The sequence below is a fragment of the Ranitomeya variabilis genome, chromosome 8, assembly GCF_051348905.1.
Source record: "Ranitomeya variabilis isolate aRanVar5 chromosome 8, aRanVar5.hap1, whole genome shotgun sequence".
Lineage (NCBI taxonomy): Eukaryota > Metazoa > Chordata > Amphibia > Anura > Dendrobatidae > Ranitomeya > Ranitomeya variabilis.
This window is the reverse complement of record NC_135239.1, coordinates 41,712,573-41,726,217: the sequence shown is the minus strand read 5'-3', so window position 1 is coordinate 41,726,217 and position 13,645 is coordinate 41,712,573. Positions and strand designations below refer to the sequence as shown.

Genomic DNA, 13,645 nt, shown 5'->3' with positions numbered 1-13,645 from the left:
TTTTATGCAGTTTCTCTTCTTTTATGCACTATTGAATTGGGACTTAAGAACATAAAAAACCTGAATGTGTGAACACACCATTCAGTTGCCATACAAATTTGCCAAAGCATCTGATTTTGGTGGAAATGGCTGACAATCGAAAATGATTTCCAAAATCCTATTCACATCCACATAAAAATGAAATAATGCAGGGTGCTCATTTTTGTGCAAATTTTCGTTGCGGATTTGACCCTATTCAATGCTTACTAATGTAGTAGGGTGAAATCTACAGCAAAATCCACAAGTAACACATGGGTCTGTTGTAGATTTGTGACCAAATCCGCAGTGGAATATTTGCCACAATGTGTGAACTTGGCTACAGAGACACAGAGTGTTTAAGGTGAGGGTTTCTACAGTGTTCATTTTAGGACATGATCACATATTAAAGTCAAACATCAGAAATACTCTGTCTGATACCTGACTCTGATACCTGATTCTGATACTTGAGTCTGACACCTGACTGACTTTGATACCTGACTCTGATACCTATCTCTGATACTTGAGTCAGAGTCAAGTATCAGAGTCAGGTATCAGAGTCAGGTATCAGAATCAGGTATCAAAGTCAAGTATCAAAGTCAGGTATCAGACTCAAGTATCAGAATCAGGTATCAGAATCAGGTATCAGAGTCAGGCATCAGAGTCAGGCATCAGAGTCAGGCATCAGAGTCAGGCATCAGAGTCAGGCATCAGAGTCAGGCATCAGACAGAGTATTTCTGATGTTTGACTTTGATATGTGAAAGTCAGGTATCAGAGTCAAGTATCAAAATCAGGTATCAGACACAGTATTTCTGATGTTTGACTTTGATATGTTATCATGTTCTAAAATGAACACTGTAGGTTTCAGGGCCATCAGCAGCCACATTTTGGAAGGCGTTGTCTTTGGTGATACAACCTTTCTAGTAATTTGATGGTGAGGGAATAAGTCTACAGACAACCCTACAGGGGAAAGGAACAACAGAAAATAGCTGAGGATGAGAAAAGACTGAGCATCAAAAATGAAAGCTAATCAATGTGAAGCTCTGAACGGAGAAGTTATCAGGCTGGAAGACTGGAGAACATTAAAGGGGACTAAAAGCATGAAGGGAGAAGGAGGAGGCAGCTTGGCCGACTTAAGGGCGAAGAACAATAAAGTAAGCTGAAGGCAGAGACAAGACAGACAAGAATGATAGGTCGGTACCAAAAATAACAAGCGCTAGATAAGAATCGTCTGGAACAGGAGAAGCGTAAAAAAGCATAGAAAACAATACAGCAGAGTCTCGGAATATTCACTTTGGAGATGGAATTCAAAGGTTTGATAATTGCCACCAATGACATGTGTTCTGTAAACTATCGTCTGTGATGAGAACGCAATGAATTTAATTTACTAAGACATCATATTCCTACAGTTTAGTAGCATCAAAAGAAAGAACACCAATGAGAAGGGTGCGATTAAATAAGTCTGATCTGTTAAATCAGCCAAAATTGGATTGAAGTGTAGCATGTCAGCATTGTCGTGTAGTTTATAAAGGAGGAACTGCTAGATACAGTATCATCTAATAATCTCCTTTATATACAGCGTAAAAATCATCATTATTAATGTGTTACCCAAATTTAAGGACCACCTGTCACCAGGTCAAAAGTGGTCAGTTTTTTATCCTATTTTATTCCCACTGCTCCCCTGAGTATCCCACTTTTTGTCTTTTCAAAATCCACTAAGCCGTTCCAGAGATATGGGGCTTTTTATCTACTGCTAATTTTTATGGTCTCTAAGAGGGAGGCTCCGAGCATTCCCTGAGGGCGTGTCTGCATTATTAGCGTGAGCCACTCCCTCTTCGTAAAGACCGTAAACATTAGGAGCAAATAAAAAAAGCTCATATCTCTGGATCCATAGGGCGGATTTTAACAAAACAAAAAATGGAATACTCAGGGGAACAGTGGGAATAAAATGATCACAAAAACTGGCCAATTTTGATTTGGTCACACGTCCCCTTTAAAGATTTTAATCCAGTTATAACCAACATATCATCATTGTGCAGAGCTTGAAGGGGGCATGACTCATTTTGGTACTCTTTTCCTTGTGTGATGCACCAACACTACCAGGCTTTACATTAAGTGAAATTCCCTCAATAAAATAATTTGAATTATTATAAAAATCAAAAATGTCATTTTCTTTGCTGCGGATTTCTGCTAAAGACGGGATTAGGACAACGCTATCAGGATTTATCTTCTAATATCCACAGGTAGCTGAATAATCATTCAATTTCATTATTACCACTATTGCAGCCATAAAATATGCATTGCAGATAACGACAAGTCAGCATTGCTTTTGTTTGAGGACTGCAACCGAGAAAGATATTTTGATAAATGACGACCTGAATGCTTAGCAGAATTGTATGTAATATTGTGCAATTCTCTTTTCACTCTGACGGATCCTCTGTTTAGTATCAATGGGAAGAAGTCATCACTACCGGTTCCTATAGACTAAGGCATCCGGACAATGCCATAATCAAGGACATACAAACCATAGAGGCCGACCGTTGACCCAAGGGTCAAATAGAGAGGGGCGAATTGACTGCAGGACACTTTAGGGGTCTGAGGCCGACGTACCGGAGCCCAACCATCTGCCTCTTTCTTGTCGGAATCCTCTGCGCCTCTTCTGATTAGAAGGGTTAGCGCCGGGCTGACAGATCAGAAATTACCGGGTCTACAATTCAGGCTAATGATTCCGGTAGGCTGGAGCACTCCAGTCATAGCTGTCAGACCGGGGTCTCACAAGTCGATTAGCTCATCTCTATTGGCAAACATTAGCCGCTTCTAACTTGGGTTGAAAAAAAACCTCAAGGGCCAATTTTGATTTTTGCCATGGGGTCCTCTTCTCCGATATGTGCGTTGCATGCAAAATCATGTCTATTAAATATACCCCAGGCGCCAGAAGATGTAAATCCGGCACTTTGCAGCTCGAAATGGTGGTTCCATAACTTATAAACAGCTGAAGCCTAAAACCGGCGCCACAAGGAGACTAATGGTCACTCGTACAAAGCTACCGCTATATAAAGTAAGTATATGTGGCTGCATTTCGACCAGCAAGTTACCGAACATACTGTTCGAGCATGCCGAAGACACTCAGTTAGCACCGGAGCATGCTCAGATAACACCTTATCCCAGCACGTTCGCTCATCACAAGACCTAATGTCTTACTGATAGTCTTGATTGTCATCACCATTATTATGACGACAGGAAATATCTTTACAAACACAAGGCAGTTTATTTCCGTGGTGAGAAACACGCGGTTCTGATCTGATTATTGATTAATATCGATTGCTTGTTACCTGCACAAACACAGACATAGGAAAAAAACATAATTGTATTTTATAGGAAAAATAACAATGAATCTGTACCAATCCGCACCTGTTTCCCGTAAGAATCATGGACAGGGGAGATGATTCCTCCTATCACGATAAACCGTCCTGTTTTATGCAGGTAATCCCGGGCTCTCTCTGCAAACAGAAAATGGATTACGGTTAGGAATCCACAAGAAACTGAATCTAAAGGTAAAATAATGATCATAGGGACAAGGATTTATTTTTCGCATTTCCTATTGAAAAACGCTACAGTCAGGCCCTCCCTACCCTAAGAGGGCTGCTAACAGAGAACAGTAGACTACATATAACTGAACAGTAAATTATTGATAAAATAGGCGTTAGGACAGGAATGTAAGAATTGAAAAGTACTTATATTAAAGGGCTTGTGTGATGTTAATATCCATTTTCTTAGGCAGAATACAATGGCTGCATTGTCCAGATGACATAGATGGTGCAGTCATTGCTTCTGGATCCAGTGCAGACCAATGGAGAGGCCTATACTGGATCCACATGGGTCACAGCAATAATCCATGCCTAAAATTTCTTTTTTTTTACATCGGACAACCCCTTTAGGATGGTCATACATGTTCAATAGCTGCTGGTGACTACAAAGCTGATATCTATTCCTCTGGACTTTTTCACACACATAATGAATAATCCGCATGTCATGAGCCACAGAGAATTCATATTTTTGGTATTAAAAACAATTATTACTGTATTAGGTTATTCCTATATGTGCAAAAACATGAAATATCAATATAAAAAGGGCTGTTGTCTTTGGATAAGCAGATAAGAGGACGTCCTTCAGGTGATCGGTTGCGATTGGAGGGTACATCTGGGTGGAAGTGTTTCCTACAGCGCCTCTAGAGGAGAAATCAAGCATAACAGTGTCCATTGAAATGAGTAGACTGTCTGTATAGTCCATGCATGCGCTGAGTCCTCCATGGCTAGAGAAGCTCTTAGTAGCTGCGGCCCACAGTGAACATGGGTCCTGAATGAAGAGACCCTTCTTAACTATAATAGGGTGAATATTCTAAACTAGAAAACCTCTTTTAACTATAAACAAAACAAAACACAGAGAATTTACAATTAAGAAATTTAGGATGGAAGCCTTTTTTTCATCCCTCTTTTCTCTTTCTTACATGGGCTCTATAGAAGAACATATGCTTATAAATGAATTACATCTCAGATAATGGAAGCATCTTCAGTCCCTCGGAAGACTACTAATGTGTCCTGCACTGTCTGACGTGACACTGAGATCTGTATTGGATCATTCCAATTAAATTAGGGAAATCCTCAGAGACTTGATAAGAATATATGAAGAAGACAAGAACCAGATATTGGGCACATTAGTTTTATAAATAAATACTTATTATTTTTGTCAATTATAAACCCCTGAAGTTCACTATTTGTTTGTGGAAGTCTAGCAGCTCTTACTAGGACGTTTCACAAACTATTACTTTAAAGGGAATCTGTCACCATATAAAGTAGGGCGAGCACCTGTACACCCTCATATACAGCATTGTAGTATGCTGTATATACAGTAAGTCCCCTATTATATCACCTGTGGAGCGGTGGGGCCCGATGAGCGTTTGCTAGACTTGATCCGACACCTCTTCTCTTAGTGGGGGCGGCGCATGCGCACTACAATATTTTGCTCTGTCCTCGGCGGGGCAGAAAGAAGTACGCCTGTGAGGGAGCGTGATGGGGGACACTATATGGATGAAATAGGATGAATCATCCACACGATGCAAGAAGGAGGACATCGATCGCAAGAAGAGATGAGGCGCCGGCTTTAAACCAGAGATTATCATCGGACCAGGCCGCGCCGCAAGTGAGTATAATAAAGGCTGTTTTTTGTGTTATGCAGAGCACATTGGGGACATATATACAGAACATTAGAATGCTGTATATGAGGGTGTGCAGGTTCTGGCCATACTTTATATGGGAAAGACCTGGTGACAGGTTCCCTTTAAGCAGGTTACAGGGGATGCTGACCTGCACCCTTTAGCTCTTTTCAGGGATCTGGACTTATGCAGGGTGCCCGGAGTTATGTCCATGGAGTGGCTGTTGGCTGGTGGAGCGAGCTGGCAGATAGAAGGATTGACAAGAGAAGTCGGAGAAACATAAAAACAAGTCAAGGTCAGGAACTAAACACCAAGCGATTAGGGGCTAGACAAAGTAACAGGCCAGGGTAGCACAAAACTATAACTAGCAACTATAAGTTGATGCAGTAGGGTTAAATACAGCATGGGCAAAGCTTACAGCAAGGAGATAATTAGATGGACAATGTTAGGGTATGTGCACACGTAGAATGATCCTCTGCGGATTTTTCCGCAATGGATTTGATAAATCCGCAGGGCAAATAGAGAGGGTGAATTGACTGCAGGACACTTTAGGGGTCTGAGACTGAGGTACCGGAGCCCAACCATCTGCCTCCTGTGGATTTATTGCGGATTTACCACGGTTTTTGTGCGGATTCCACTGCGGTTTTACACCTGCGTTTTTTTATTATGGAGCAGCTGTAAAACCGCTGCGGATTTCGCACAAAGAATTGACATGCTGCGGAATGTAAACCGCTGCGGTTCCGCGTGTTTTTTTCCGCAGCATGTGCACTGCGGATTGGGTTTCCCATAGGTTTACATTGTAATGTAAATGCATGGGAAACCGCTGCGGACCCGCAGCTGCGGAAACGCTGCGGATCCGCAGCAAAATCCGCAGCGTGTGCACATAGCCTTAAGGTATTAACCCACAAGCTACCTGTCTTGATGGCACCACAAGTGTAAGAAATCAATAAACAGAACTGGCACCTCAAGTCTAAGATATCAATCAACAGATGTCTGCAATGAAAGTGCTGCACAGCCTGGCGACAGATGCAGAGATAGTAGGGGCGCATTTATATATCCCTAGTGACGCTCTATTTAAAGGGGCTCCTTAACATTATTTAATAAATGGATCTAATACAATAGATCACTAGAAAATATGCTAACAATGTAATATACATAATATTGAAAATCCTAGATAGCAGCTGTATGGTTGGGGTGTATTTGCTTACATATAACATTTCCATACAGGATTACATTTTCACAATACATACATTGATTGATAATAATGCATAAATATACATATGGCTCACTCATTTACATTTTCAAGTCTAGGACTACCATTCTATAGATTTATTGTAACTATATGGAATAATGTGTAAGGAACAGCCCATCTTAGTAAAGGTAGAGAGCAGTATAGTACATAGAGTAGAACAAGTAGAGACTAGGACAACACATGTAGTACAGGCAGAGATCAGTACAGCACATGTAGTACAGGCAGAGATCAGTACAGCACATATAGTACAGGTACAGAACAGTACAGCACATGCAGTAAAGGTAGAGAGCAGTACAGCACATGTAGTACAGGTAGAGAGCAGTACAGCACATGTAGTACAGGTAGAGAGCAGTACAGCACATGTAGTACAGGTAGAGAGCAGTACAGCACATGTAGTACAGGTAGAGAGCAGTACAGCACATGTAGTACAGGTAGAGAGCAGTACAGCACATGTAGTGCAGGTAGAGAGCAGTACAGCACATGTAGTACAGGTAGAGAGCAGTACAGCACATGTAGTACAGGTAGAGAGCAGTACAGCACATGTAGTGCAGGTAGAGAGCAGTACAGCACATGTAGTACAGGTAGAGAGCAGTACAGCACATGTAGTACAGGTAGAGAGCAGTACAGCACATGTAGTACAGGTACAGAGCAGTACAGCACATGTAGTACAGGTAGAGAGCAGTACAGCACATGTAGTACAGGTATAGAGCAGTACAGCACATGTAGTACAGGTAGAGAGCAGTATTGCACATGTAGTACAGGTAGAGAGCAGTACAGCACATGTAGTGCAGGTAGAGAGCAGTACAGCACATGTAGTACAGGTAGAGAGCAGTACAGCACATGTAGTACAGGTAGAGAGCAGTACAGCACATGTAGTACAGGTACAGAGCAGTACAGCACATGTAGTACAGGTAGAGAGCAGTATTGCACATGTAGTACAGGTAGAGAGCAGTACAGCACATGTAGTACAGGTAGAAAGCAGTACTGCACATGTAGTACAGGTAGAGAGCAGTACAGCACATGTAGTACAGGTAGAAAGCAGTACTGCACATGTAGTACAGGTAGAGAGCAGTACAGCACATGTAGTAAGAATAGAGATAAGTAAAGGTACATGTAGTATTGGTAAGAGATGGAGCGGTATAGCTTGTGTTGCACAGATAGATATAAGTGAATAACATGTAGTGCAGATATAACTGTACAGAACATCAGCTACATTATTGTTTATTCTTATGATGCAATGATAGTGATTGATACACAAACTGTAGCACAGTACAAATAGTTGAGTTATTTATTATTTTTTTTAGAAAAATAGAATCTGATCTTATTTGGAGATCTTCCAGCTCTAGTGCTATGGGGTTATAATTCTAGTTATTTGAATAATGGTTTATGAAATATTACAAACCATTATGAGCCTATGAAAGTAAACGAGCCCCCTTTCCATAAGGAATACTTTATGTGAAATAACTACTTCTGTTATCAGGGTTTCTTGCTTTATGAGCAGACATTAAATGAAGGTGTATTTGTGTATTTGAGTTTTTGCATTAATCCTTTATTATGTATAATGAAACCGCATACAAGGGTCAATATCATTCTGACGTTTATTCCTCACAATTTAGATTTGTTCTTGCTGCTGTTCAGCAGGGACTTGTATGAATATACTGTCTTGTCAAAGCATGACATAAAGATGAGTATGTGTCAAAGACCAACAGACATTTTCAGCACCAGGATGGTGGACAGTTCCCAGTTGAATACTGTTATTATAGCTGCAAGGCTTTCTTAGTAAGTGAAGATAAACTTTTGTGTCCCCTGGACATGTCAGTGCTCTGTAATATCTCTATATGCTAAACAACATGAATATTACAGTTTTTATTTGGAAGAACAGGAACATCAAGAAAAAGAAGGAAAAAGGAGAAAAAGATGAAGAAGAAAAACAAGAAGAAGATTGATAACATCAGAGACAGTTTTGGTCAACAACCCCCAGAGCCCTTCCTCCAGACTTCCCAGCCCTCCACCTCCAAAACCAACTTCTCCACCATTACAGAAGATCAACTCTCCACTTTACTCTCAAGATTGCATCTTACCACCGGTGCACTTGACCCGCTCCCATCCCACTTCATCCCAAACCTCACCACAGTCTTCATCCCAACCCTAACCCATCTCTTCAACCTATCACTAACAACTGGTGTATTCCCCTCAAGCTTTAAACATGCCTCCATCACACCTATCCTCAAAAAGCCCTCTCTTGACCGATCCTCTGTATCTAGCTATCGCCCTATATCACTTCTCCCCTATGCCTCCAAACTACTGGAACAACAAGTCTACCTTGAACTGTCCTCCCATCTCTCTTCCTGCTCCCTCTTTGACCGCTTACAATCAGGCTTCTGGTCACACCATTCCACTGAAACTGCCCTAACTAAGGTCACCAACGACCTCTTAACCGCCAAGAGCAAGCGACACTACTCTGTCCTCCTCCTCCTCGACCTATCGGCTGCCTTTTGACACAGTGGACCATTACCTATTATTACAGACCCTCTCATCCCTTGGCATCACAGACTTGACCCTATCCTGGATCTCATCATACCTAACAGACCGGACATTCAGCGTCTCCCACTCACACACCAACTCCTCACCTCGCCCCCTATCTGTCAGAGTCCTACAAGGTTCAGTCCTAGGGCCCCTGCTCTTCTCCATTTACACCTTTGGCCTGGGACAGCTCATAGAATCTCATGGCTTTCAGTATCACCTTTATGCTGATGACACACAGATCTACATCTCTGGACCAGATATCATCTCCCTACTAACTAGAATCCCTCAATGTCTGTCCGCTATTTCATCCTTTTTCTCCGCTAGATTTCTGAAACTTAACATGGACAAAACAGAATTCATCATCTTTCCCCCATCTCACGCAACCCCCCCAACGAACCTATCCATTACAGTAAATGGCTGCCCACTCTCCCCAGTCCCACAAGATCGCTGCCTCGGGGTAATCCTTGATGCTGATCTCTCCTTCAAACCACATATCCATGCCCTTTCCACTTCCTGCCGACTTCAACTCAAAAATATTTCACAAATCCGCACATTCCTCAACCAAGAATCTGCAAAAACACTAGTCCATGCCCACATCATCTCTCGCCTTGACTACTGCAACCTCCTGCTCTGTGGCCTCCCCTCTAACTCTCTCGCACCACTCCAATCTATTCTAAACTTTGCTGCCCGACTAATCCACCTGTCCCCCCGCTATTCCCCGACCTCTCCCCTCTGTCAATCCATTCACTGGCTCCCCATTGCCCAGAGACTCCAGTACAAAACCCTAACCATGACATACAAAGCCATCCACAACCTGTCTCCTCCATACATCTGTGACCTCGTCTCCCGGTACTTACCTACACGCAACCTCCGATCCTCACAAGATCTCCTTCTCTACTCCCCCCTTATCTCCTCTTCTCACAATCGTATACAAGATTTCTCTCGTGTATCACCCCTACTCTGAAACCCTCTACCGCAACACATCAGACTCTCGCCTACCATCGAAACCTTCAAAAAGAGCCTGAAGACCTACCTCTTCTGACAAGCCTACAACCTGCAGTAACCACCGATCGACCAAACCGCTGCATGACCAGCTCTACCCTGGCCTACTGTATTCTCACCCATCCCTTGTAGATTGTGAGCCTTCGCGGGCAGGGTCCTCTCTCCTCCTGTACCAGTTATGACTTGTATTGTTTAAAGGGCCACTGTCACCCCCTCCAGCCGTTATAAACTAAAAGAGCCACCTTGTGCAGCAGTAATGCTGCAGTCTAACAAGGTGGCTCTTTTAGTTTTTGCTTCTGTTATTCCCTCAATAAAGCGTTTTATAATTTTCCCTAAATACCTGTCTTTGTACCTGGAGGCAGGTCTGAAGCCTCCTCTGTGAAGCGCCCAACTGCCGTCACTCATCTCTTCTGGGGCGATGGTCGCCGCCCCCTGAGCGCTGTTTTTCTTAAATCCAGCACATGCGCTGTGCGTGCCTGCCTGGGGCAGGCGCAGTGTTCATTGGCCGTCATAACTCAGATGCCGGGTGCCTGACTGCGCCTGCGCGGGCAGTGCGGCCACCCTGTTACTGAATCCCCGCCCCGCACTGTGTTATGCATTATGCACAGTGCGGGCTGGGATTCCTGGGCAGATTCCTGCACAGACCGACGCTGGAAGGCGGGGAACCTGGGGGAGCGTCTGACAAGCGCAGTGCGCATGCCCAGTAATCCCAGCCCCGCACTGTGCATAATGCATAAGTAATTCAGTAACAGGGTGGCCGCACTGCCTGCGCAGGTGCAGTCAGGCACCCGGCATCTGAGCTATGACGGCCAATTAACACTGCGCCTGCCCCAGGCAGGCACGCACAGCGCAGGCGCCGGATTTAAGAAGAAAAGCGCGCAGGGGGCAGCGACCATCGCCCCAGAAGAGATGAGTGACGGCAGTTGGGCGCTTCACAGAGGAGGTTTCAGACCTGCCTCCAGGTGCAAAGACAGGTATTTAGGGAAAATTATTAAACGCTTTATTGAGGGAATAACAGAAGCAAAAACTAAAAGAGCCACCTTGTTAGACTGCAGCATTACTGCTGCACAAGGTGGCTCTTTTAGTTTATAACGGCTGGAGGGGGTGACAGTGGCCCTTTAAGATTATTGTTCTTGTTTTTATTATGTATACCCCTCCTCACATGTAAAGCACCATGGAATAAATGACAATATAACAATAAATAATAATAATAATAATAAACAAGAAGAACAAGAAGAAGAACAAGAAGACCAAGAACAAGAAGAAAAAGAACAAGATGAAGAACGAGAAGAAAAAGAACAAGATGAAGAAAAATAAAAAGATAAAGAACAAGAAGAGGAAGAAGAAGATGAGCAAAAAGAACAAGAAGAAAAAGAACAACAAAAAGAACAAGAGCAAGAACAAGATGAAGAACAAGAAAAAGAACAAGATGAAGAACAAGAACAAAAAGAAGAAAAAGAACTAGAAGAAAAATAATGAGAAACATATCCTTACATGTTCATATTAACATTTTTGGCTTTACTGCTTTACTGCAAATTCACTAACACAGAAAAATATATATTGTTCATAGATCTCTTTTACCACCATGATGACATTATGTGTAGCTAATTTTCACACTCCAGAGTCAAATTTTAATTTACTAAATGTGCTTCACCATAACCAATAAAAAGAAAATATTATTGACAAATTCAATATAGATAATAAACACTGTAAAGTCAAATAAAATTATTATTGCACACAGTAATGTCACGGTTTGGCAATAATATACACTGTGATGTCACAGGACAGGGAATAAGTACCGTAGATATAATAGCTAATAGTCAATGATGGTGATGTGATAACACATGGGTTATGGATTAGTATCAGAATGCACAAAGTGAATTCACAGAACAGGGATGAAAAAAACAGTGATGTCACGGAGCAGAAGGAATAAACAGTGATGTCATAGCAAGGGGATAGCTGAAAAAGAATGTTAAAAATGATGTCATAGCACAGGGGTGAAGAACAGTGAGACACAATAGATATGACATCACCAAACAAGAATAATAAACACAGTGATGTCATCATCTGGTAGGGTGGTCCCACGTCTTCCAGGAAGTCCTTACATTCAGGTATAACTCCAACTTCTAGTTCCTGACTTATATTGTCATGTTACACCTGAAAGCAAGGGCTTCCCGGAAGACGCAAGACCACCCTACCAGATGATGACATAGCTGTGTTTATTCTTAGAAATGTGACATCACAGTTTATTATTCCTGAACTGTGACAACATTGGACAGAAATGCAGGGAGATAATCCACAAATCAATGAATGAAGTTAGTGCCACAATCCAGAAAAAACTGCAGTAAGAATGACACAACCGCACAATTATACACTGAGTTTATATATACAGTTAGGTCCATATATATTTGGACAGAGACAACATTTTTCTAATTTTGGTTATAGACATTACCACGATGAATTTTAAACAAAACAATTCAGATGCAGTTAAAGTTCAGACTTTCAGCTTTCATTTGAGGGAATCCACATTAAAATTGGATGAAGGGTTTAGGAGTTTCAGCTCCTTAACATGTGCCACCCTGTTTTTAAAGGGACCAAAAGTAATTGGACAGATTCAATAATTTTAAATAAAATGTTCATTTTCAGTACTTGGTTGAAAACCCTTTGTTGGCAATGACTGCCTGAAGTCTTGAACTCATGGACATCACCAGACGCTGTGTTTCCTCCTTTTTGATGCTCTGCCAGGCCTTCACTGCGGTGGTTTTCAGTTGATGTTTGTTTGTGGGCCTTTCTGTCTGAAGTTTAGACTTTAACAAGTGAAATGCTGCTCAATTGGGTTCAGATCAGGTGACTGACTTGGCCATTCAAGAATATTCCACTTCTTTGCTTTAATAAACTCCTGGGTTGCTTTGGCTTTTTGTTTTGGGTCATTGTCCATCTGTAGTATGAAACGACGACCAATCAGTTTGGCAGCATTTGGCTGGATCTGAGCACACAGTATGTCTCTGAATACCTCAGAATTAATTCGGCTGCTTCTGTCCTGTGTCACATCATCAATAAACACTAGTGACCCAGTGCCACTGGCAGCCATGCATACCCAAGCCATCACACTGCCTCCACCATGTTTTACAGATGATGTGGTATGCTTTGGATCATGAGCTGTACCACGCCTTCGCCATACTTTTCTCCTTCCATTACTCTGGTAGAGGTTGATCTTGGTTTCATCTGTCCAAAGAATGTTCTTCCAGAACTGTGCTGGCTTTTTTAGATGTTTTTTTAGCACAGTCCAGTCTAGCCTTTTTATTCTTGATGCTTATGAGTGACTTGCACCGTGCAGTGAACCCTCTGTATTTACTTTCATGCAGTCTTCTCTTTATGGTAGATTTGGATATTGATACGCCGACCTCCTGGAGAGTGTTCTTCACTTGGTTGGCTGTTGTGAAGGGGTTTCTCTTCACCATGGAGATTATTCTGCGATCATCCACCACTGTTGTCTTCCGTGGGCGCCCAGGTCTTTTTGCATTGATGAGTTCACCAGTGCTTTCTTTCTTTCTCAGGATGTACCAAACTGTAGATTTTGCCACTCCTAATATTGTAGCAATTTCTCGGATGTTTTTTTTTCTGTTTTCGCAGCTTA

General features: G+C 42.2%; 1 protein-coding gene across 1 annotated transcript in view; it reads right to left on the bottom strand.

Moving 5' to 3' along the window:
- Positions 1-13,645, bottom strand: part of NMNAT2 (nicotinamide nucleotide adenylyltransferase 2) — a 52,525-nt gene that overhangs the window by 13,702 nt on the left and 25,178 nt on the right. The window contains exon 2 of the mRNA XM_077278407.1: positions 3,428-3,516. Within this exon, the coding sequence (XP_077134522.1) occupies positions 3,428-3,516 (89 nt within the window). The remainder of the gene's footprint in view (positions 1-3,427; positions 3,517-13,645) is intronic.